The sequence below is a fragment of the Anabrus simplex genome, chromosome 1, assembly GCF_040414725.1.
Source record: "Anabrus simplex isolate iqAnaSimp1 chromosome 1, ASM4041472v1, whole genome shotgun sequence".
In the NCBI taxonomy this organism is placed as follows: domain Eukaryota; kingdom Metazoa; phylum Arthropoda; class Insecta; order Orthoptera; family Tettigoniidae; genus Anabrus; species Anabrus simplex.
Window position 1 is genome coordinate 1563416015 of NC_090265.1, and position 27485 is coordinate 1563443499.

At 38.0% G+C, this 27485-nt stretch overlaps 1 protein-coding gene across 1 annotated transcript in view; it reads right to left on the reverse strand.

The window, feature by feature from the left end:
- The window catches only part of rictor (rapamycin-insensitive companion of Tor), a 540306-nt gene that overhangs the window by 366372 nt on the left and 146449 nt on the right, over positions 1–27485 (reverse strand). The window contains exons 10-11 of the mRNA XM_067138126.2: positions 23241–23530; positions 17292–17393 (exon numbers count right to left, since the gene is read on the reverse strand). Of these exons, the coding sequence (XP_066994227.2) occupies positions 17292–17393; positions 23241–23530 (392 nt within the window). The remainder of the gene's footprint in view (positions 1–17291; positions 17394–23240; positions 23531–27485) is intronic.

Sequence of the window (27485 nt, forward strand, 5' to 3'; positions counted from 1 at the left end):
ATGTTCAGTGCAAAGAGTATAGGAGCAAGCACACAGTCTTGTTTCAACCCATGAGTGATTGGGACGAATCTGATACTGAGTTACCATGAAGAACCTGTCCTGACATGCCATCATGAAGAACTTGAACCAATTCCACATAACGTTCAGGACATCCAAAATGTCTCAATACTTTCCACATGGCAGATCTTGGCACTGAATAAGAGGCTTTTTTTTAATTTATTTTTTTTATAGAAAACTAAACACAGAGGCTGCTGCTGTTCTCTGCATTTCTCCTGGAATTGTCTAGCACAGATCATATCTGTTGTGCCTCTGGAGGTTCAGAAACCACATTGAGACTCGGGAAAAATCCTCTCTGAGATAACTCAGAGCCGGTTTAATAGAATTCTTGTGAGAATTTTACCTGCAATTGACAAAAGCGATATACCATGGTAGTTTCCACATACACTAAGATCGCCCTTCTTGAAGATAGTGATGATGGTAGCATTCTTCAAGTTGTCAGGTACTTCTTGAGTTTCCCAAATCAAGATGATGAGTGTGAAAAGTCTAGTCTTCAATGGTATGCCTCCATTTTGTATCAGTTCCAGAGGGATGTTATCAGGACCAGGAGCCTTTCTTGGTTTTAGTAGATTGAGTGCTTTGGTGAAGTCTCTGTATGTAGGTGGATTGCCATCCATGGTTCGGGCTGCTGAAGGACATTACAAAGAAAGTCCTCACCAACATTGAAGACACAATTTAGAAGTGAAGAGAAATTATCCTTCTAACGCTATAAAATTTCTCTATTATCAGTTAAAATTATGGAGTTGTCAACAGTCTTCAATGACCCCGATGAAGATTGAATTGGGCCATATATCTCCTTTATGCCAGCATTGAAGTTTTGCAGGTCATGGGCATCAGAGTGTCTTTGCAGTTCTTCAAGCTTTTTGTTGCCACCAGTTATTCTTAATTTTCCTAATTCGTGGCTGACATTTTCCTTTAAGTTCCAAGAAATGTGATTTATTCACATTGGAAGACGGATCTTGAAGATAGGATAGTTGGGCTTCCCATTTGGCATTGATCAGACATTTAATTTCTGCATTATTTTCATCAAACCAGTCCTGTCTTTTTTTTTTCCTCACAAAACCAATTGTTTCCTCAGCTGATTCAGTGATGACCTTCTGAAGCACGGCCCATTCCTGATTTGTACTATCACTGCTGATTGGATGACTAGCCAGTTTGTTTGAGATTGCATTTCTGTAAACTGTATCGAATTTCTTGCTGGGCAGCTGGTGGATGGATCTTTTTGGTTTGCGATAGATTGAGATTCTCAACCGGCTAAAAAGGAGCTTATGAATCTTATGATCTGTCCAGAAGTTTCTTGTGGTCCTTGTAACAAGGACATCTTTTTTTATCACATTGCCTGGTGATGCTATAATCAAGGATGTGCCAGTGCGTTGAAATCACCAAGTGGTAAAATTTTGTCTCTGGGTGGTTCTTTGGTGATGGTAGTGCTCAGCAGGTTGTAGAATTGGTCTTTAGCTTCTACATCAGCATCCAAGGTGGGAGCATATGCAGAGATGAGTGTCACAGATTTGGCTCCAGAGAGTGGGATTCTGAGAGTCAAAATTCTTTCATTGACTGTGGTTGGAGCTAGGTGATAATCATTCACCAATGTGGTCTTCACAGCAAATCCAACACCATGAATGCAGTATTCTCCCTCATCTTTTCCCTTCCAGAAGATTGTGTAGCCTGAGCTGAACTCTGTAAGTTTACCTTCGCTGGACAGTCTGGTTTCACTGTTCTTCTCTCAGGTCTGTTATTGTCTTTCAAATCAGGTAGGGTTCGAACATTCCAGGTTCCTATAATCAAAGTTTTGGTGATCTTCGTTTTTGGACTGCACAAGGGGTGACCCGCTGGGTGCAGCCTCCCAGCCGGCTGAGGAGTGTGACTACCGATGTTTAGCCCACATTTTCTAAGGCCTTCCCCATTCAGGGTGGGCAGCGGTGATCCTAAATAGGCCTGCCCAAACACAGATTCAGGACCAAATTCCTGAGTAGTCACGGGGTCTTAGAAAGACGACCATCACACATCTGATGACAACGTGCAGGTCCGAACTAGAGGCTTCCAGTTTCACCCAAAAACCTGCCTCCATCATCTTTATCCCATCACCGTTGAACTCGAATTGAAGGGAGTGACAGCAGGAAAAAGTGCCACAAGCGGGATTTTGTTTAAGGTGGATCGCAGCTTGCAAGGAATTGACCAACACACTCTGATCTCAGAACTATACCCTGCGGCACAAATGAAATGCGACATGCAGGTTCTAGTACCACAACTGCAACGGACTGCCGCAGACTCGAAATACCATTAAGTTGCGCCTTCACAGCCAGTCCGTCTGACATGACCTCATCCGCCTCCACGATGAGAACCAAAAAAAGGAGATTCCTCCGTCCGTTTTGCCGTTGGGCCAAAGACACAGATGATGGGTTCCAGTGTCATTGCCTACACTGAGGGGACCATCACCCCACCCAAAGGGGCTCATCCGCCCGAAGCCGTTGGTCCCTATGGGGGTTAGAGTTATTTACTGCCGCTCGACACTTGGCGTTAGCTGTTTTTACAGCTGGTTGCCAAGCCAGCTAACCCTCCTCCCTTCCCATTCTGGACTTGGGACCGGACAATGGTGGAGATACACACTAACCACACGTCTTGGTAGGTGTGCTAGTTCACAAACTGATGAGCCCAAATTGGCATACTGGAGCAAAACACTGGCAACCAAGAATGTGTTAGCTGGAAAATTTATTCCATTGATATAGGAATTATGATTTTGCTCATTCAGGACAAATATTTAAGGTTCTATATAGGAATCAAAACGGACATTATTTACCACATCTTAGGTCTCAACGTGGCTGACAAGACCCTGGAAGTTGTAGGGTTAACAGAAAAATCAGTGAGTTTATGAACTTAATATTAGCACATCAGGGAGAATAAAAAGGTAATGAAGAATGAGGCATATGGTCCTTCGTTAAGTGTGTGGTGTACAAGTACAATCTTGGAAGCATCTTCGTTTGGCAGTACTCTGGCCTTTGGAAATTGCACAAGCTTATCTGAAAACTCTTGCTGAAAATGAAATGACATATGGCTTTTAGTGCCGGGAGTGTCTGAGGACAAGTTCGGCTCACCAGGTGCAGGTCTTTTTATTTGACTCCCGTAGGTGACCTGCGTGTCATGATGAGGATGAAATGATGATAAAGACAAAACATACAGCCAGCCCCTGTGTCAGCAAAATTAACCAATGATGGTTAAAATTCTCGACCCTGCCGGGAATCGAACCTGGGACCCCTGAGACCATAGGCCAGCATGCTTACCATTTAGCCATGGAGCCGGATAAAACTCTTGCTAAGAAAGTATTATGGAACTAAACAGATAAGAGCAATTCTGGGAAAAATAAAACTATCAGGAGGAGTAAGGGGAGGCTAAAAGAACAAATTTCAGACCAGATCACAAGAGGCCTACATTAATGCTGGATATTTGGAGAGCATGTAAGACTAGAGTGAGAGGCAACTCCTCTCTAAACATCAGTAATGTAATACTTAAATATTCACCATTACACTCACAGTGTGTGTCTATCTTGTGATCTTGCCTAGTTGCCTCAATCATCCTTCTAATCTGTTCCTAAATTGGCTCTATGATGGCAAGCATTTTCTGAACAAGATTTTGCAATATATGTACAGTATTAAAAATGACACCCTCCACAGACTGGCCCCTTTTTCAAATTTAGAGCCTATTTTAGGTACCTAAAGTAACATTTTTAGCACCTCAAAATCTGGGGTCTAGTCATCAGGCAAGGATTCCACAACTGCCGAATTTCTGAAAATGGCCAGTCCAAATTTTGTTGCCAAGATTTTTGGAAATTGGAAAGTATTATCAAGGGATGGTAATTTGCACTTATAATTCCTCCATTAAAATAAAGCAATAAAGCAGATGTGAACAACTACATAGGCATATCTCTTCATTCAGTTGCCTATAAATTCCTGTCGAAAGCACTTCACAGTCGCACTGAACCTACTGTTGATTCACAGATTGGTGAATATCAAGCCAGCTTCCGTAAGACCCACTCCTGCAGTAAACAGACAGATCTTTTCACTATAGAGTATCATATATATCTAATTGACTTTTGTTGATTTCAAAAAGGCCTATGACTTAATAGACTAATTCCGTCTCCTTGATATCCTCAAGGAGCACAACAACATGGACAACAAGACTCGTTTCATCATAAACAAACTCTGACCAACACCTATTCACAAGTGAAATTCACAGGGGAAAATCTCAAGATCCTTTGAGATAAGGACTTGTGTCCATCAAGGCAATGGGCTCTCACTCATTCTTTTCAACAGTGTTCTTAAAAAGTGTCATCTGTGACTGGAGAAACAGACTACCAATAATGGTATTAGGCTTGGCACTGGATTCAAAGCAATAAAAATCGACTTCCTTGTTTTGCAAATGATGTAGTAATAATGGCAGATGACCTCAATGTCTCCTGCCTCCAGGTTGAAATATTTCAAGAAGGTCTTCAGATATCTTCTGAAAAACTGAAGTAGTGAGTCTGATTGTTATAATATCACTACACTTCTCTATACAACATTTGGAACAATCAAACACATTCATTTTCAGTATCTTGGAAAGATAGTTTCCTTTAATGCACTGGAGAAAGAAGCTCTGAAATACCAGGCTGAACACATGCAAATAGCTTTTCATCTCTACTAAACCACGTATCAGTCCAGACTGATCTCACAAGAGACCAAATACTGCCACTACACACCAGTAGTATGTCCTGAAGCCTTATATACTGCTGAATGATCCCTCATTCACCACAGTGAGATGCACAGGATCCAAGTGAGAAAGAGGAAATTCCTATAATTGATCGCATCAATACAGTGTACCCCCCTCTGGTTGCAATGCACGCATGAATTTGCCCGAGTAAAACTGCATAAAGGTGCCGAATGGGATCCTGCGATAGACTGTCCCGAGCATCTTGCCCCTTTTGATGCAATTTGGCAATGGTTTTTGCAGGCTCTGCAGAACGTGTAAATTCCTGCTTCATCATGTCCCATATGTGTTCAAATGGCGAGAGATCTGGTGATCTTGCTGGCCAGGGCAGTAGTTGTTCACCACATAGAGCGCATTGCATCACAGCGGCTATGTGTTGATGTGCATATTCCTGCTGAAAAAGCACATCACCTTCCTGTCAAAGAAATGGCAGTAGCATAGGGATAACAACCTGTACAATGTAGTGGGCACTGGTTAGATTATCCTGCAGAAACACCAACTGTGAGTGCGAGTTCTAACTGATGGTTCCCCACACCATGAAGCCTGGGGTGGTATCTGAGTGTAATGGGCAAATGCACTCTGCAATAGGCCGCTCACCAGGTCTACGCTGTACACATGTATGCCCATCACTTGCATACAGACAGAACCAATTCTTGTCACTGAAGAAAACAAGAGTGCCATTCCCCTCTCCAGTCAACTCTGTAACGACACCAGAGTAGCCATGCATGGCGGTGTCATGGTATCAGTGGTAGCCTACCAGAGGCAAATGTGGTCATAATCCTGCTGCAAGCAGACAGTTCCCAATGGTCCTTCATGACACAGTAGGTGCAACATGTGACCGGATTTCATTCCTGGATAATACTCAGTCGGCCACCGCTGTTCGCACAATGTGTCGATCTTGACATGCGTCTGTACTACGCGGACGCCTGGAGTCTGATCTACAGGTGTGGAGATGTTCCACAGATGACTGCCGAAAGCAGTGACACACCACCAATACATTATGCTCAACATGTATAACAATCTGTCGATATGTCCATCCAGCTTCCCGCAGGCGCATAATGCGACCCCATTCAAATGGCTGCAGTTGTTCAACAGAAGCACGTACTCATCGGCAGGGCATTGTTGTACCCTAGAATGAATGTTGCAAACACTATTCACCTCTAATCTCAGCACAGCTACTGCCTGCAGAGTCAAAACAGAGTACACACGGACAGGCCTCCTGAGTGCCATCTGATCGCCGATGTCCATGACAAATGAATTGCTAATGCAACAACTTCTCAGTATACACATATTGTACCCTGGTGCCACTAAACAGAGTCCTTGAGGATGTTGCATGTTTTTTTTTCTTCTTTTTCTTTTTTTTTTCGGCAGTGTATATATAAGTACTTGAATGATGAGGCCACAAAAACAAATTTATAACTGGTGCATGATTCAACCAGCTGGCTTCCTAGTTCATCCCACTGACACAGTTTATACATGCTGCTGTAACAGATCCATGATGTACTTTATCAGGATGTTATTCTCTGAGCACCACAGATATTTTGTGATATTTTTCTGAAGAAATGGCTTTTGACTGCTTAACCTCAAGTAAGATGGATGTTCTTTTAATCATAATCATAATGTTTTAATAATTATTTTATTTTTGTGCCTCACCAAGACATACAGATCTTATGGCGATGATGGGTCAGAGGGAGCTAAGACTGGAAAGAAAGTGACCATGGCCTTAATTAGGTAATTTACCTAGTGTGAAAATGGAAAACCACAGAAACCCATCTTAAGCACTACCGACAGTAGAGCTTGAAGCCACAATCTCCTAAATGCAAGCTCAGAGCTACGTTTTCCAATCAGCATAGCCAACTCACTCGATTATTCCTAACTAGCTGATGTGCCCGTGCTTCGCTACGGAACGAGCAGGCCGCAGACAACCGTGAACACTCATCTGCAGTATCCCATTAAGTTTGCACACTGCTCATTCTAACAATCAGCGCCTCAGAGTAGAGATCGAATAGCTGGAATACTATGATCAACCAGGGTGTTACGTACCAATAGTTACCAGAAAATTTATGAACCAGAAGAATGGCATGCTTAACAAAGAAAGTTATCTAACTCCACAGCTACTTCATGCCAATTTTCAGGCAGGCTGTTTTACTCTGGATGCAGCAATAATCCCATCTATCGGAAATGAGTGGCAACAGAAGAATCAAAGAACATCACAACAATCAAGGGTCAATGTAATGTTATTGTTCATGAATTTTATGAGCTTTCAATATTGTAGGCCTTCACATTTACTTTTCTTCTGACGCTGTGATGTTAGGGCATCTAATGTAATGAGAGCTCCCTTCTTTCATGACTCCCTCTTGTCTTATTCTTCAAGGGATCATTCCTTTACGATTTTTTCTCATTTTTATAATAATCTTCACAATTCATGAATTCTGTTATCATAGTCAGTACGGTAAAACTGTATTAATACATAAATGATCGGAAATTGTTCTTTATATAACTTTTCTTATGTAGTACTTTTCAATAGGACCAATGATATAGGTATTTAAAAATTAAATTTTATGATATAGGTATTTAAAAATTAAATTTTAGTCCCTTCCTCTAAACTACCATTCCCAGCAGCATGTATAAAATGATTTATAGCCTAGACTGTAGTGCCTTAGTCTCTGAATTTACACACCAATTTACATTAAATTCTGTTACCCATCTTTTCATGGCTCGGCGCTGATATGGACTTAGCAACAAAAATACAAATTCGTGAAATATCTCTGTTATCATAGCCAATAAGGTAAAACTGTATACGGCATAAATGATCAGAAATTTAATTCTATATAACTTAAGTTGTGTAGTATTTACCTATAGGATCAATAATAACATATATATTTGAGTTAAATTTTAGGCCTTCCCCTAAACTACCATTTCACTCAGTGTGAATGATTTATAGCCTAGATTGTAGTGGCTCATTCCCCAACGTAACATACCAATTTTCATTACATTCTCTTTGGCCATTTTTTCGTAATGCGCGTACGCCGTACATACATAGACATGATGGAAAATTTAATAGTGCATTTCATTGTTACTGTGGACACGTCCGATATACAAATACCATTCTTTTTAAATTCTGAGCATGTACAGACAGAATTCTTATTCTCTCTCTCTATATATATAGACAGATAGATTTTGCACAACATTAGAACTGTAAGGTTTTTCAGGAGTTCCCAGTACAGCTATGTATACAATATCAAAAAAACATTCAAAGTGCTTCAGAATGGAAACAAGTGATGTCCTTAATATATCTGTTATCAAATATATGAGAAACTTTCAGCATGGAATAAAAGTCAATGGAAAATGTTTCAATATGATCAGATTTACAGATGGCATTGCCTTGGTTGCTGAAAGTGCGACAGAACTGGAAGAGGCTTTAAAAGAACAAAAGGTAAGCAAAATGAAGTGCAAAATGAAAATTAACAGAAAAACAAAGGTGATGAAAGGTGCAAAGGATGGAGATCAAAATGCAGAAGTTAAACTAGAAGGAATAAGGCTAGAATACGTTAAATCCTTCTGATACTTTGCAATTTGGATAACACTGAATGGAAAGTGTGGAAAGGAGGTAGCAGCAAGGACTGCATTTGGGTAACCAGCTTTTATGAAAAGATGATCTCTGTTATCATTAAGTCATTGTCAACTCCACCAGTACCGGTCCCAAGTCCGGGGTTTCATCTTGCAAATGATGAGGAAGGAGGAGGGGGAGGAGAATGGGAAAAATGGGAAAAAGAACTCGCAGAAAAAGGCATTAAAGACCAAATAAGGATAGGATACAAGAAAGAGAACATCACTATCAACTCCTTAGCATTTGCTGACGATCTTGTACTGTTATCAGAAAATATTGAATCGGCGATAATACAAGTTAACACTTTGAAAGAGGTAGCAATGAAAACTGGCCTGCAGATTTCATTTGAAAAGACACATTTCATGACCAACATTAAAGAAGCCCCAAGATACATAGTAAGAACAAACAATGATAAGATAAATAAAGTTGTTAAATTCAAATACCTTGGTGAGATAATACAACCTAATGGGCTTGATAAAGAAGCAAACCGCGCGACAGCCAGAAAAATGGAGCTTGCATTCCACCTTACAAAAAACACATAGAACAAGAAAGCGATCTCTATTCGGACAAAACTACGCCACTATCAGGCAGTAATTCAACCAGAGTGCTTGTATGCTTCAGAATGCCTGGGATTAACAACCAGTAAAGACAGTGAAGAAAATGACAAGAAGGAAAGAAAGTTTTTAAGAAAAATCCTCGGTCCAAAGAAATGTACTGACACATATCGATTATGCAGTAACAAAGAAATATATAAAACATGCAGTACGACTTCAGATGCCATTCAAAAGCGAAGAGTTAAATGTTTTGGACATATTTCAAGAATGCCTGATGACAGACTTGCTAAGAAAATCTTTAACCACTTCAATAAGCCCAATAGGAAAGGCAGCTCTTATGAAAAATGGTTTGTTAACACGAAGAAGGATTTGCAAGAAACGAACATCACACATCAAGACATCCATAATAGAACCGCCTTCAGAAAAAAGTTACACACATTTAAGGGTTTCCTAGAGCCAGAAACAGCGACCAAGAAGAAACAACAATGTACAGCTGAAAGGAAAGAAGCAGAAAGCAGAGGGGTGAAGGAGTACTAGCGCCAAAGAAAATTTAAATCATGAGGAGTTATTTACGTGGTCCACAGCTGGCGAAAATCTATAAAAGAAGAAAGTCATTGTCACAAAAAAACAGGACATCATTAGAGAAAACCTTTGTAAACCTTTCATATCCATGAGAAATGTAGCCGCTCAGAAAAGTAGAAAAATATAAAATTAGATCATCTGAAATGGGTGATGGTGACGGATACTACAAATTCCTTGAACTGAGAGAATTCAAAGATGTTCTACTGAGAATACGTGAAACTCTTAAAATTTTCTGGAATCTTTAGAAACAGGAAGTGTCATCATGGTAGCACATGCAATAAGACATCCTGAGTGGTTCCTAACACTCACAGAAGACAAGACAGAAGGCCAACGAGGGAAAGGAAAACCCAGAATTGCTTTCATGGATTACATCATAAGAGGACGCCCTTACTGTATTGTCAAGGTGATCGCCAACAAGAGAAAGTTGATGTACGAAAATGTTACCCTCCAACCTCTATGTTTATAAGTAGACTGATATGAGAAACAAAATAAATAATAAGTGATCAAGTTAAGCTCACGAAGCAACAAATTTAAAATTTCAATGGCTGAATCTAAAACAAGTATGACTTGATGAAAATGGCTCTTGAATCCGTACTGTAACAACATATTACAGTGGAACCTCGATTCTCCGTTTTTCAAGGGACTGTGAAAATAAAACGTACAACACGGAAAAACGGAAAATCTGGGAATTAATTAAAACCATCAACAATTTGGCTAAACATCACAACAATGAAACATGTATAAATATAATCTTACTAAAGCTCCTAAACCAAACCAAACTACAGCCCCAATGGCCTTTGCCTGCCAAGCGACCGCTGCTCAGCCCGAAGGCCTGGAGATTACGAGGTGATGCATGGTCAGTGTGACGAATCCTCCCGACCGATATTCCTGGCTCTCTGGACAGGGGTCGCCATCTCACCATTAGATAGCTCTTCAATTAAAGGAAATCACGTAGGCTGAGTGGACCTGGAACCAGCCCTTATATCCAGGTAAAATTCCTGACCTGGTCGGAATCGAACCCAGGCCCTCTGGATGAGAGGCAGGCATGTTAGACCGTGAAACCCCATTAATTACCGGTACATGAGTTCAAAATATCGATACTTTATATTCAATTTTACAGGGGAATATTTGTCAGTTTCCCGTGAAAACTTCCTTCAGTTCAGCAACTTTGATTAGCCAAACTCTTCGAAAAATCTAATAACACCAAGCCAAACGACAATCGACCACAAGTAGTTTTGAATTCTCTCATCTAATAAAATAAAGTACTGTACATTAGATACAAAAGCGCCCAACACGATGGCGTAATCCCTTCTTTTCTTAATCTTCCATTGTAATTTGGACTGCGGTATAGGCCTACTCTTCGTAGTCAGTTTCTGGAAATCTTGTATCATGTAAATTAGGCCTACATCGACTTTTAAAGGTCATGTTGAACTCCAAAACATGCTTTTGAATGTAAGTATCAATTCTCAAAAGTTCTCAAATGCATTATATTCAATTTTGCCCATCACTAATCCAATCAAATTGGAAAGAGACAAAAAAAAATTATCATCAATACTTCAGAAATTACATTTATTCGTGACCTTGAGGTCATCTGGAAAGCGCGCTCGCTGCACAGTATGAGTTGGAAATGATACAAACCATTTAAATGTTTGCGCAAATAAAACGACTGGTTTTTGTCATTTCAACACGAAAACGTAAAATTCCCACTCTTACATTAGGACCAAAACAGTAATAGACAACCCCAAGACCTCCCATAGCTTTCTTTTTTAAAACAAAGTACATCATCTACTCTGGTCTCGATAACATAATAGTCTACGATAACATTAAAATACTAAATTTGTATTAAGAAGAAGCAGTTTTGATTCCTGCCTGGAAGCCCAGTTACTCTACAGTGCCCTGAGGAAAGTGCCAAAAACCTGTTCGGCAGTACGATCGGAAAAAAGTAAAAATATAAACATCTAACCCTGGACGTAATGTGGACGTTTTATAAGCGCGAACATTTGACTAAACTGGTTCCGCTTCAAGCCGAGCTGTCGAAATGCACCGTGTCCCCTTATAATTGTTGTAGCCACTCTCTTCTTTATGATTTCCGAGATTCTCTGAACAATACCACCCGAATTCGATGCTAAGATCCCTTGTGCAAGTTCACCGCGGATCGCTTTTCCAGTACGGTACAGTACTTGCTCTAATTAGCGCAATGACGGCGCGTTACCGCCAAGATCCATAAGTATGCGATAGCCGTCCTTTCGTGAGATACAGTTTATTAAAAAACTAGCAAGATACCCGTGCTTCGCTACGGCATTATACTGAAACTTAGAATTGAATGCTTATTGTTTTATATGTAATCCGCCGAAATTCGCGATCTGACTCGTTTTCTGAGAGAATACGCCAAAATTCGCGATCTGACTCGTTTTCTAATAGATTACGGCAAGTTTCCTCCCATTTTTCAATCTTTCTTTCCAGCAATCGATTTCGTACTTCCTGGGCTAGCTCCAGGTATTCCACCCGGTCAGTTGGGTCCCTAAACCTTTGCCATCTTTTCCTATAAGCATTTTTAATATGGATCAAATCCTTGAGGAGATCCAGCGTGGTGTCGTCTTGGGTGCCTTGGCGATACTCAACCGCGGCCGGACTGCATTCTTAGTCATTACCCGTCCAGGACCAGTTTCCAGTGCGGTCCGCACATTATTATTATTATTATTATTATTATTATTATTATTATTATTATTATTATTATTATTATTATTATTATTATAGATGTTCTGGAACCCACAGCAAGATGCAAGACCGCTACATGGCAGTAAATTACATCTGCTGCCATTGTCATTGGTGAGAATGTGACCAGCACCATTGTCGCGCGTAGGCAAGTGTGCGGGATTTCTGGCCATACGAATGACATACTTCCGTGCATTATTGACCTTATTGTGGAAGTGAAAAATTGGACGGTCAATCTCATTCCTATAGTTTATTTCAAATGTGTTTAAATTTTTATTTATATGCCAGGAGAATATACTGTAATCTAAGAATGTTCTCCGAAGGAAAAGATGGCTCTTGAAAACGAACCCAGGAAAGATTAAAAATGATCGGTTTATGATCAGTATAAGTACATCGAAAATCTACAGCCTGTTTCCAGTCATTCGACAGGGTCAGGAATGGAATGAATAAAGCTCCCATCTAGCGGCGACAATAGGAACTGTGTCGGCTGCCGAAGCACTCCTCTGGGGCAATGATCGATGAATGACAAATGAAATGAAATATTGGACAGTGTTGCTGGAATGAATGTTGACAGGGAAAACCGGAGTATCCGGAGAAAAACCTGTCCCGCCTCTGTTTTGTCCAGCACGAATGTCACATGGGAGACCGGGATTTGAACCACGGAACCCAGCTGTGAGAGGCCGGCGCGCTGCCGCCTGAGCAACGGAGGCCCCTTATAAATACAATACGAACAGTAAAATCAATTGGTCTCACCTCCTTTTACACCTCACCGCTGTTAAGTTTATTTACCAACCCCCCCCCCAAAACAAAAAACAGAAGGCGTGTTTCTTTATGTTAAAGGTGATTCCAAACACTAATATTCACGTCTATTACCTTCAGTTTTGAGATTAAATAATTCACTTTTTTCACTTACACACTACCCCCCCCCCCCTCCCGCCCCTAAGTGAATTTTCCGGAAAAAATACTTGTTTCTTTAATAGTAAAGGATCTTCTAAATACCACTTATCACGACTGTAACTCTGTAAATTCTTCAGTTTTTTATTTATGTGTCCTCATGAAAGGAATTCAACTCCTTTCCACTCCCGCCCCCAAGATGATTTGCCTCCAAAACGCGTTTTTCTTTGTTTTTAAAGGAGATCCAAATACCAATTTTCACATCTGTAGGCCCTAACAACTTTAATTTTTAATAGATGTAAGTATTCTCATACAATTCAATAATTTTTTCAATTCTTTCACCTCCCCCCCCCCATTGGATTTTCCGAGAATACGTGTTTCTTTACTTTTAAAGCAGATTCCAAATATCAAATTTCACGTCTGCAACATCTTCATTTTTGAGATAACAGTAGCCTAATTAAAAGAATTCAACACCATTTTCAGTCACTTTTACGCCCCCCCCCCCCCCCCCCCCAAATCCATCCAAGTGGTATTTCCGAAAACTAAAAATACACGTTTCTTTATTTTTAATAGAGATAAAAAATACCATTTTTCACTTCTGTAACGTTCAGTTTTTTGAGATATACTGTAGAAATTCTCATTTTAAAATTTCACCCCCTTTTTAGTTCCCCTTAAAAGGAGTTTCCAAAAACAAATCACCTATGTTTCTTTACATTTAGAGGAGATTTCAAATACCACTCTTTACGTCTGTATCATTCTACGTTTCCCAGATATTCTGTAGATATAGTCTTTCAAAAAATTCACCCCAATATGTCACTCCTGTTTAACCGCCATTAATTGGAATTTCTAAAAACAAAAAAATATGTGTTCCTTTATTATTAAAGGAGATCCCACATACAAATTTTCAGTTCTGTAATATCTTCAGTTTCTGAGATATATGTATCCTCATTAAAGGCATTCAACCCATTATTCACCCTTTTACACCCCTCCTATTCGGATTTACAGAAAACAAAAAATGCGTGTTCCTTTATTTTAAAAGGTGATTTTAAATGTCAATTTTTACATGTGCAAACTATTAAAGTTTTGAGATATAGATACAATCATTTTAAAATTTCACCCCCCCCCCCTTTTTCACCCCCTTAGCAACGGAATATCCAAAAATCCTCTCTTAGCGAGCACCTACATTTTAATATGAATGTATCCCCAAAATTTCACTTCATTATGTCCAGTAGTTTTGGCTCGGCGATGATGAATCAGTCAGTCAGTCAGTCAGTCAGGACAAGTTACTTTATATATATTGTACCAGGAAAGCCTAGGTCCTGGTCCATATCAATCGAAAGAAACGTTATTCCAACATAAAAGATCCGACCGACGTACGAACATCTATGTAAAGAATGTTCCAGTATGTGCCAGATCCCACGAGTGCACTAGGCGGAGTTAAGTGACGTCACCTGTCGCTCGAAGCTCACTTCCCCTAGAGATATTTCTCGAAAAGAATTTTTCTTTTGCCAGCTTTTCAACGCCTTAACCAATTTCAACGGGACAAACGCTGAATTGTAGCGGACGTCATAAAAGTTAATCCCTGTGAATTTCGAATTAATTCATCCCATGGTTGTTGAGTTATAATAATTTAAAGTCTCAAAGAAATTACGCACTCACGGTCACATGGCCAAGAGATGCTACCCCTCCCAGCGCTGGTGTCTATATATGTCAAGGCTAGCCAGCAAGCAGGCCAGTACAAGGACGAGTATACAGCTGTGTGTGAGTGAGACAGAGGAGAGACCGACCCGCGTACAGTATGTTCGCGCAGTCACGGTGAAAGTACTTGCCGTCGCATTTCCGGAACGCGAAGTTATATCGCCGACAGAATTATAAAAGACGTCGCACTGTATTTAGTACATCGCGTTGCGACTACGGTCTAATTCTAAAGACATTTAAGAATATAATACGAGTGAACTTATTGAAGTGCAAATATCAAATATTTAACGTTCACAGAATATGTCATTACGTGTAGACTTAAGGATATTGAACTTTTACAGAAACTAATGTGTAGAATCACCAGAACTCATTTCTTTTCGAGTATTGAACTGTATTTCTTTATTCACGCCACATCAGTATACGACTTGAGTGAAAACTAAGAACTTTTTCTGAGGTAATATGACGTTATAATAACAAGATAAGCAGAAAATAATCCTTAGTGACTTAATGACTGTGTTCAAAGACTGTGATTATCGACTATGATTTGCCTTTTCAAGTGTGAACTGTGTAATTATGAACGTTTCAGTAACGATTTTAAATAGTATTTCATACAGGAAGGACTGTGATTCTTCATTTAACGTCTTAAAATTCAATTACGCCATAAATAGTGTTCAACAGTAAATGACAGTGTCAGTGATAACTACTCGCACTAAGTGAATTTTTCGTGTGCGAAAAGTCACCCTAACAAGCTGCAATTCTACATGATCCAGTTCCAGCCATCATCACCTCATCGGGAACGTCAACGTGGTGTGTTAAGGGAACATCGCCGATCCTGATTCTCCACGGAACATTCCAGATGTCCATCCTTCGACATTTTGTAGCAACATTTCTTTCCGTAAGTGAGTAGTAACAAACTGACTAAAATTTTTTCATTAATTTTGAACAGTGGAAACTTCAGTGCCGCGTGTGAACAAATATTTCAAAGTTTTCATAATTTCTCAGAAGTGATTAATTTAATTTCAAATTTCATTTTTATATCTCACAGAAAGACTTTAGGCTTTTCAAGTGTGCTATATATCAAGGTTTACAAACTGAAAACTGAAAACTTTTAACAGAAATTTAATTTCTCATATCAACTTACAATTACAAGTGTGTGCTTAGGTTTAGAAAGACTTTAGGTGGAAATTCAATACCTCATATTCTCACATATGAAAGACTTTGGAATCAGTGATATTTATTCAGGAAGATTACGTTCAAACTTTTAATGCCAGATTTGAGTCCAATAATCATATTGCAGGGTGAAGAATTAATAAATTGTTTTGAAAAAAAATTTTTTTAACCATCTATTATTCGCTCTGCGAGTCTATCCTACTCTGTATCGGCTCCAAAACCAAGTTCCACTCCCTGAGGTCCTACTCATGCCCTTTACCCAAAAACTTTTCCTGGTACAATATAGATGATTGATCGAGGATTTAGCATTGATGGGACTGACGTTTCTGGACAGTTGATCCGGGAAATCGTTTCTTCAAGGAACGGATAATGCGGGATTTTTACAACATGATTTATTAACAATGCTCGCAGTACCACGTAATTTGAACGCATATTCCGGGAAAACTTAGTTTCCGGGAACGGATAATCGAGGTTCCACTGTATACTCATGAAACAACTACCTGCAAATTACACAGATTAACTGATCATATATCAGCATTTTGTAATAAATATGGGAAAACCTCACTGTTATTCGCTTAGCCACCAAGTGGAAAAGAAGAGTGCAATAGCAGTTATTGTTCAATCTAAAAGGCGAAGGGTCACACATTACTGTTATGTCAGGAATAACTGCTAATATAATGAACTACTATTGTATTCAATTTTGATAACAAAATATACTTTTAAAAGCTACAGTTCCCAGGTAGGTTTATATTTGCATCACAGGTAAAAAATAGATGACTCAATAATGGATAAAGATTGGCTTGAGGCTGTTTGAGGATGACGACTAGATGTTTTAGTAGGATAATGTATGCCAATTACAAAAATATTTTGTGGTCAAATAATTAAAAAAATGTTCCAAGGTGGAACAGAGGAGAGATATCCAATTCATGATCCTCAGTTCATAGGTTTGATCTCAGGTGAGGTGAAGTTTGCAGAACATGCAAAAAATCTTGACATTTCATACTGTTTATTATTTGAGCATACTGTGTGGGAAAACTTGTATTAAGTCAATGCAGATTTTGACTCTCCAGTAAAACATGGTGAATTAGCAGCCACTAAGAAAATTAATCCAATGAAATTTCTGAAGTTTCGAGTTAGTACATAAGATTCATTTTAACCATCCTATGTAGAAGTGTGTAGGTCTAATTCGTATAATTATGAAAATAAAGCTATTCACTATCTCCAGAGAAAATCACTTACAAATACATCTCATTAACAATGGTAAATACCTTAAGCACAGCACGTACAACATTCCAGTTCCATGAGAAGCCATCCTTGTTAGTAAGCACAGCTGATTCTCTAAGAATGTCATCACTGTCCTTCAACAATAACTGGAAGAGCAATAACATTCTATAATGATAAATATTTCAACCTAAATTCTGAAGAAAAAAAATTTATGGAGCTAAAAGTAAGGTGATGTAACAAAAATAAAAAGAACACAATGAAAACATTAACATTAACAGAAACAAGTACTTATATTACTGTATGTTTTTAATAAGAAGGAAAAGAAGATACAACATTTCAGGTCTTATGAAAATTTTCAACAAGATTTGTTTGGATAATATCAAAGGAATTGGTCACTTGTCAAAATGACTTGTAGTCTCCAATGACTTCATCAGCTGTCCCAACCACTATATTATAACATAAATCCAAATTTGAGAACAATTACAATCTTCTTTACTTTGTTAAGAATGAAGCCATATTTTCCAGTGCCGACTTAGTTAAATGTAACAAGTTCTACAAGTTCTTTAATCTTGTTGAAAATATACTGCAGAATTTTAATGTCATGTGAAGTTGACACTTTGTTTGATTTGTGTGGTTCCAAAAAAATTAACAGGCATGTGATGGAACTAAAGACATATATTTGACCTACGCTACTTGGTCTTAAAAGGCAGAATGTGTTGAAAATCGAATAGCTTGGAGCTTGAAAAAAGATACCAGAATGATTTGGAACTTAGCATTTTCCAGACTAAAATGATGGCAGTAGAGAAGCAGTTGCATTCAAAGGTATTTTGTAAACAAGGAGTGTGTTCTGGATGAAACTGTCCTTACATTGGTGAGTTTTCAGACCATTTTAGTAGTATGGAAGTGAAAGCTAAGAGTACTTCGATTACCTTGTTCATAAGTTAGAAGTAACAGATATGAAAGAAGTAAGAATGATTGCTGGTACAAACAGGTGGGAACAATTGCAGAAGGATACTCGGTAGGAGGAGATAAAGGCTTAAGTAGGAATAAATTTGTAGGATGAAGCTGTAGATATATGTAGTGCGATCATGTGAAGCGAATAGAGGAGGATAGGTTACCTGGGAGAATAATGGGCTTTGCCATGGAGGTTAAGAGGAGTATGTGGATTTAAACGAGGCCACAGAGCTAATTGCAAATATGGATGTGGAGGCTTGAGACTGAGTGCTGAAATGTACAACAGTCTATAATAAATATATATGTAGTGTAAGTATTTAAATGACCAGTTTTGTCAGACAAGTGAATCATGGATTACAATCAATGTGTGTTCTAATATCCAAGCACTCGGATTTGAGTCCACCGGCCATGATGATGGGTAGCTTGGGATATTCATTTTTATATGCACACCATCTTTGGAGCCTCAAAGGCAAACATTTATGCAAGTGTACATGTTTCTGTGTCCAGTGTGATGACTGCACGTTAGGTATCGTGATGATGATGATGATGATGATGTAAGAGAGGGTGAAACAGGATGATTGTGAATAGGTTATATCTGTCAAATAAAACTAAGAGGTCTGCACAAGACTCAACATCCTCATCTGATGGAGCGTCCTATGCCCTCACTCTATATAAGCAGTGTGGGAAGGTTTGAAAGAAAAAAACTTTAATTTTATTTTTTTTATTTTTTATTTTTTGCTAGGGGCTTTACGTCGCACCGACACAGATAGGTCTTTTGGCGACGATGGGATAGGAAAGGCCTAGGAGTTGGAAGGAAGCGGCCGTGGCCTTAATTAAGGTACAGCCCCAGCATTTGCCTGGTGTGAAAATGGGGAAACCACGGAAAACCATCTTCAGGGCTGCTGATAGTGGGATTCGAACCTACTATCTCCCGGATGCAAGCTCACAGCCGTGCGCCTCTACGCGCACGGCCAACTCGCACGGTGAAAAAACTTTTGGCAGACAACCTAGTGACTGGGAAATGTATACCACCACAACCCCTCCTAGCATGCCAGCCAATATTCTGACGGTGAATTTTTTTCCACGAACGGGGCTCAAACTGGATAACCACTGTGTCATACCATAAAGATTTGAAGCAGTGATAATTGTTGCTACCACGTGGGCTACTACTGTACATTACAATCGGACTGATACTCAGTTTCCATCAACGTAAACAACACAGTGCCTTTCTGTCTATTCTTCTTTGTTTTTTCTTTTGTAAACTGTGCAATATCCTAACCATAATTTTCATGTCAGAGTACATACAATCAGTAATATTTTAATAAATTCCAACTAACTATTTGATTAATAGACTTATTTCTCAGTTAATCACAATTATGTTTTAGACCTATGGAAAAACATCTTACAATTCAAAACTAAGTATGAGTTAGAAAGCATATTGCGGGAGTGCAATTATCCAACTCAAGGTGAATTTAGAGGCAGAGTTTATTCTTTTGTTCTTTCATCCACATATTTATGTTATATAGCTTATATATGTTCATCCACAGAAGAAAGGAAAATAAATCTCTTACTACTACTCTGATTCAAAAGTATGGATGCTTGAGTTTAAACATCGATAAAAATTGAAGGTGTATCAATCCCAAACCTAGTTACATCAATAAGCTTCATTATTTCTCCAGTTCAAGTGTGGTATAAAATATTTCTTCACATGTTCAGTACTTTAGTAATTTTAATCAGAATCTGAAAGAACGTTTTTTCTGGTATTCAATGGACAAACCTAGAATTAAAAACTCCTTAAAATAAATGTGTGCCATCCAATCTAGGAAAAACTAATATCATTTTATAGGCCTAAATGTTCTGAACACATTTTTAAAATTGCACACTTCTATTGTCATTGCTTAAAATGTTATTCTTCATTTAATGAGCACTATGTTTTTCAGTATTCTGAAGTAAAACGGAACTGTGTTTAACACTGTTATAAACACTAATTACAGTTTTTGTTCATTAACATTTATAAAAGACATATACAGTAAAACCTCGTGATTTCAAATTAACCGCCAATTCGCAGTTCAGAAGGGCTTGATTCACAGTTTAAACCTTTCAAATGCCACAAAAAAACTATTTCCAAAATGTATCCAAGAAGGTGCATTTACAGTATTCAAATAATGCACTTGGGTAACTTGCTGACCAACATAACCTCACACAACAAAAAGAAAGAAAAAAATATGATTCAAAGACGAGAAGAAATCTATCCTGGCTCCCATGTGCAAGTACTTTATTCAATGGATTACTGTACTGTATGCATTTTAGATGCCTTGTACTTATACAGAAAGTACCCGATGCCCTTAAAACAACATGGCTAATCGAACTTTCCTACGACTCTATCCTTGTACGATTTCCCGCCATTGCACTTCTCTCGTACTTCAGATATGTAAATACTTGCAGCGTCACAAAGTATTCTAAGAATCACCAATGCATGCAATCACCTCAATCCACAGTTTAAACCTTTCAAATGCCATGAAAAAAAAACTATTTCCAAAATGTATCCAACAAGGTACATTTACAATGTTCAAATAATGCACCTGGATAAATCACTGACAAACATAACCTCACGCAACGAAAGAAAAAGATATCACACAATTTAAAGAGGAGGATAAATTATGCTGGTTCCCCTGTGCAAATGCATTATTTTTTGGATTACAGTATTGTTTGCATTTTTAGATGCATTGTACTTCCACGGAAAGTGCCCGACACCCTTAAAACATTGTGACTTATCAAACTTTCCTATGGTGAGGGAATAAAGTTTCTCGTTTCTGTGTGCATTGCAACTCTGCAACACACTACAATGACCCCCGCCCTTGTACGATTCTCCAGCTGGCACTTTCTCCTTTAAAACAATAACACCGTTTGGGTTCGTCGTTAAAAGAAAGCAATGCAGTTTCATCGGCAATGACAACATTGTTCGGTGCCTACAAATTGATTATAATGAGCCACGCTTTTTCGTCAACTGTCGGCATCGCCAGTGTTCGCGGATTCTGTCTTTCCGCACACTGCCTGCTGCGTGATATTACGGTGTTCCGTAAAAGGTTGAATACAAAAGAATTCCGATTTCATTCAACTTAGCAATTAAAAAGCACACTGTAGGCTCACTGAAGTGAGTGTAAGTGTGGAAAGCTACCCCTCCACATCCGTAACATGCATTTTATCATGAGCGGATAAATTTTGAATTTAAATTACTCTGTAGCATACTATTGTTTTAAAATGTAAAGGCAGTTTTGAATTAAAAGTCTGAATTTCGGTAATGGGGTCGACACTGTACTTCGCATTATGAATTATCCTATTTTGAATTAAACAATTTAAATAACATGCAAAACCGTATCTCACGTTTCTGGAAACGAGAACTTCTTCAAAATAGGAGGGATTTTTAATTAACCGATTTAGAATTATTGAGGTTCTACTGTACCTATCTTTTGATTTTATATAGGTTTTTATTTTAAAATTAAAATGTTTATTGCAGCATGACTTCAGTGCTGTTGTCACTCACATCTGGTATTCCCACGAAGGCCTGATTCACTACAGGATGCAATTTTCTTTAATTGATGAAACCGTGATGGTCTCTTAGCGATTCCTGTTGTTTTTACTCAGTGTAAAGATCCCACCATGATCCCATTTATTAATTAATTTATTTATATTTTTGCATGAGAGATTGTGATGATTTTCAAGTACGACTAGTCCTTATTAAGAGCTTAGGTGAAAAATCAAATGATAGGAGGTATTCAGCTTATGAGAAAGTATCATAGTGTCTTCAAAATAGTGAAAGATAAATGGGTGAAGAAGCTTTGGTATCTGTAATTCCTGATTGATGGAAAAATTTGTTCTGGTCACCCACAACATTGGAAGTCATAAATGTTATACAGAAGAACTCCCTGATAAATATTTCATTGATAGAACCTATTATAAATAGCATGGATTCAGGCTCCAATTCGTCAGAACAAAATAACTTCTCTGATAAAGAAATTTATAAATATAATTTGCTGAAATGTTCCGCAAATATGAAAATGAGAATGATATTTAAACATGATATTAAAGTTCGGTATACTTAACAATGTCCGTTTATGATTATGCCTTAATTCATAACATAACCCTCAAATTTTAAACCTGCCATTGCAGGTGATGGGAAATGGTCAATTTTATACTTTCAAAAATATTATTTGCCTTTTTAAGGACATCGAGATCATGGTTTTCGAAGGAGGGAATGTGATGATTTTCAGAGTGATCCTTTTTAAAATAATAGTGTGTTGAGTGTAGGAAAGTATGTGAACGCAGCAACACAATGCCCTCAATACTGCCTTGAGTGTTACTGTTTTATCTGTTTGGCACTCACTCCAAATCACTTTCAAATAATAATCGATATAAAATCAGCAGATAGGTGTATACCTTTCATAAATGTTGATTACAAAAACAGTAATTACAGCATTCATAATGATATTAAGCACAAATCCATTCGACTTCACAGACTGAGCAACCTATTCTATATTAAACTGATAACATTTTAAGCAATGACAATAAGAGTCTACAATTTTAAATGCTAGTTGAAAGCACATAGGGCAATGGCATATTAAGAACTTATTACAATTCGATGATGTATTTTTATTTTACAGAGTTTTGAAGCTATGATCTGACAAAATTAGGTTTGTATTTTATCATTGTTAAAACTCAGATGGTAGCACTGTGCAAACAGACTATTAAAATGTTACAAGTATCTTCAAAGAAAAAAATCATATAAAGTTTCTGTACCTATGAAAGTTTAATACATACAGTAGAAAGTTCAGAAGTAACAAGACTTATCTCAATAATTGCTTTGAATTAAAAAAAGGAAATTGCATCTGACATTTCAGTTTAATCTTTAGCTTCATTTAAAAGGGATTCAGCATCCAAGAGCTTAGATAAAGTATGCTATGCAGGCATGGTATTTGAAGAGAGTGTTTACAAAATCCTCACTGGTACACACAAAATTGCATACAATTCTAATTTATCACCTGGTAGAGTTTAGACTTCTCTCTCTTTAGCTTACTTCCTGCAGGCTCTTCAATGCCTGTACGACCCCAGCCACCCATCTGCAGAAGCTGATCAAGAAAGAGAGAGGCTGGAGCAGGCCGACGTTTTAACATTTGATGCAGGTCGGCTAATGCTGCCACTGATGCCAGAGCCTGTTGCCGCATATTTGCATCAGCAGCAATTGAAGCTTGGGCCAGAAGGTTAGGCAGACATGGGGTGAGGTTGCAGCACTCGGAAGGTAAAAGAACATGGACTAGCTGCAGAAGCTCACCTGTAATTAATACATAGATTTTAATTTTAGGTATTTAGATAGTTTTGTTACTGTCATGATTTATTTTGCTATTTTGTTAGACCATACAAATAAACCTGGAAACTTTTCATTTCACTTATTACACTCCATTAGACCATCAAATAAATCTGAAGACTCTTTTATTTCAAGTCATGTGACACATTACTCAGAACATTGCCTAATAAAATACAGACTTGGTATGGAAAATTTTAGTAAAATGGACTCAGTATTTTGTACAGATATTGAATTGTGGGGAAGTCGTGGATCATCATCATCACAACCACCACCACCACTACCACCACAAGTGCTTTCTTCACTTGGGTTTGGCTCACCCCCAGCAGCACAGCGCACTCTCCTACGGCCAACCTCACCTCCGCACTTGAAAATCTATGGAGGAACTGCTGGGTCTAGGTAGTTATAATAAGACTGAACTGCTGTCGAGTTGAAACACGTGAATTTTACTTAGCATGTAAAAATATAAAAGACCTACAGCTTTGATACGAAGTGTTGATCTGCCTCTCCCTTCTTGCATTTCTACTGGCAAACTCCTCCACCAGGGCATTTATGTTTAATTTATGCACCCTGTACACTTCACAGCAAATCATACTCAAAGCAGACAATTAATTCTGCATCACCAAAATAAGCACTCAATTCTTTATGAGTTTTAATTTCGAGAATGAATTTTCTGCCACCGCCACTGTTACCAGAAGAGTTAGGTATAATTTCAATGCCATTGAAACATCCAGAAAACTTTGTCATCACTCTTTTCTGCAAGAGTAGCAGGTGGTAAACACTCAAACACTGCTGATAAACTTGTAAATATGATTCTCAACTGGTTAAGCAAAATATTCTCAAGTTTTTGTATTTTAAAAAAAAATCTTGAAAATGCTTCTCTGAATCATCAAGTCATTCATAAAAAGAATTATGGTATTTTCTTTGACATTGGGCTTTTTTGAAAATCAACCCTCCCTTCCCTATTAGCCTTATTTATCAGTTCCTTAATGTTGAAAGTACATTCTTTTCTTTTTACGTCACATCAACACAGTTAGATCTTATGGCGACGATGGAACAGGAAAGGGCTAGGAGTGGGAAGGAAGTTGCCATGGCCTTAATTAAGGTACAGCCCCAGCATTTGCCTGGTGTAAAAATGGAAAACCTCGGAAAACCATCTTCAGGGCTGCCCACTATCTCCTGAATACTGGCTGCACTTAGGCGATTGCAGCTATCAAGCTTGGTAGTAAACTTATTGCTCCATCCAGAAATTTTAAAGTATTGTGAAGATTTTCATTGGGTGACTGCAGAGCCTTATATATATATTAGTGATTGTATTTTATGTTAAATAACACAAATTCAAATGTTTTCTGTAGCTCAGATTCTACAGTGCTGCCCTTCTGACCTCAAGTTGTTGGGTTCAATCCAAGCTCGATCCAGTGGAAAAAGGTGCTTAAATAAACCAGCCTTGTGTTAACAGATTTACTGGCATGTAAACAAACTTCTCCAGAAATTCCAGCACCTCAATGTCTCCAAAAAATCATAAACATAGTTGTAGGGATGTAAAACAAATAACATTATTATTAAATGTTTCCAACCTTTTCTTTACGTGATGGGCCTCATTAAGTTCACCCAATTTCTTAGAGATGAAGCACATCACAGTTAAAGCTTTAATTATGTCCTTATAGTGATAATGAACTGCTGACTGTGCATCATAGGCGGTTGATAATTTTGTTGGACAGTTTTTTTTTTTGGTTTTTTTTTTTTTTTGTTGTTTTTTTGTTTTTAGTGTTGGAGTTTCTCAGTTACCTTTAAGAAGTTCCCACCTCATAACACTCAAGCTGAAAAAGGCATGCAGTTGTAAAATGATGAGCCTTGAGGAACCTTAGCAGCATCTCTTAAAACAAAGTTTATACTGTGAGCTTCACAGTGGATGTAATCAGCTGTTTTTTCCAGTCATTTAAGTCTTTCTTGAACCCCTGAATAAAGACCACTCATCATGTTTGTCCCATAGTAGCCTTGACCCCAACAATGTTTTAGTAAAATGTCCTTGTCTGCTACGAAACTGATCACTTCACTGATCACCCTGTGCATTTCCATCCAAAAGGTTCAGAAAGTCTAGAAAACATTCTTCTCCTTTCAATTGCATTGGAATACAATTTATATAAGATTTTTCAATCACCCAATCACATACCAGAAAATTAAACTTCATTGGCCATGTTTTGACATGTCTTGAGTGGTGTCCAAATAAAAGAATACAAGCAGGATTCTTTGATAGGTATCTGAAATTATTTTTCAATGTGTGATGATAACATACCAATTAATTCATTCTGTATTTCTGGGCTTAAATAAGTACTTTTCTTCTTTATTTTTCTTGCGCATTAAGTAGGATGAAATTGGATTGTTCAATGATGGAAAGAAAATTTCGACCATGACTCTCACCAAACTACGTCTAATGATATCTAAATGATATGATAGTTGTATCTAGAGCAAGTGTTACATAAATAATTTCTTCCAAAAACTCACTTTATTCTTCAGTTCACAACCCAAGAAATCTCCAATGGAGGTGTCATTTTTTCACATCAGATAAGTAACACACATTTGGAAACGGTATCAAGCCAATTCATGGTCCTCTATCTTCTTCTTCAGCCCTTGCCAATCCCTTCAATACATGCTGGGCTGAAGAGACTATCATCTCTGTTTGCAAAAAGCCAGTATGTTCAACAGTGGGCACAATCTATTGTTTCAAAATAACATATGCAAGCTTATGAAAGAACTGTCTCGTAGAAGTCCACCTTTTCAATACACTTTGTAATTTATTAAAGAATAAAATCGACGTTATATGCTAAAATATCGGAACATGTTTCACCTAAGATATTATAGGCATCTCCAGCCATGAAATCGAGGGGACACTATAGTGAAATTTCTAACTTCTATATTTTTCAATGCATTTTTTCCATATTTTTTTTCTAAGGTGTAACTCCTTAGATATAGTAATGTGACCAACTTTCAATATTGTACCTACACAACTTTTTGAGTAGGAATTTTTTTACTTTCCTCTTACCAGCATCGTTTAAAAAGTCCCTTGCATCACAAATTTTTTTCATTCGGCACCAAATTTTTGCACAGATATGCTGTATAGTTATGCCAACAAACAAAAGTATCACAGTTTGTTATATGAGAAATATATTGGCCTGTAGAATTTTTTAAAATATATTGTTTAATTTTTCTAAAAAAAAAATTGTGCACCCACAAAATTTGGTAGGTCACAAACAAAACTGAATCACCTTAAACAGCAAAATGCACACTGACATTTATGCACCAACTATCTAGCTACTACTGTGTAAAATTTCAGCTACATCAGACAAAAATTTCATGATAAGGTATTATTTTTGTGAAAGAAATCATGAAGATTTTACTAAGCCATAAAATGCAAAATAAAACTCTATGCAACTTCCCTCACTTTAGAACTGTCCAGCACAATAATTATGCCCTTCAGACTTCTTTCTACTCCCATCCATTGATATTTTCATCACCTTATTCTTTTTCCTTAGCTCTTTGCTTTCACCTGAGCTCCTTTTCCTGCTTTGCTGTAAGCGCCTTTGGTCTCGCTGGTGACTGATGTCCACAGCAGAAGTTGGTACTGGCTTCCCTCTGATGGACTGAAGGACTTCAAGTGTTCTAACACACCCCCTATTAAACTCTCTTATAGCACTCACAATACCAAGCTGAAGTTTATTCCTAGTAACAAATACTTCTTTTGGACATTTATTCCAAAGAACACTGTGAAGGCTCTCGTTTGGATTTTGTGTCTTCCCTCTTGTGCACTTTTGTGGCAGTGCATCTGATGCAAATCTCTGATATGTTGGCATTATTTTTAAAACTACATCATACAGAATACCACATCTGCTACTCAATGCTTACATTACATTTGAAATCCAAATGA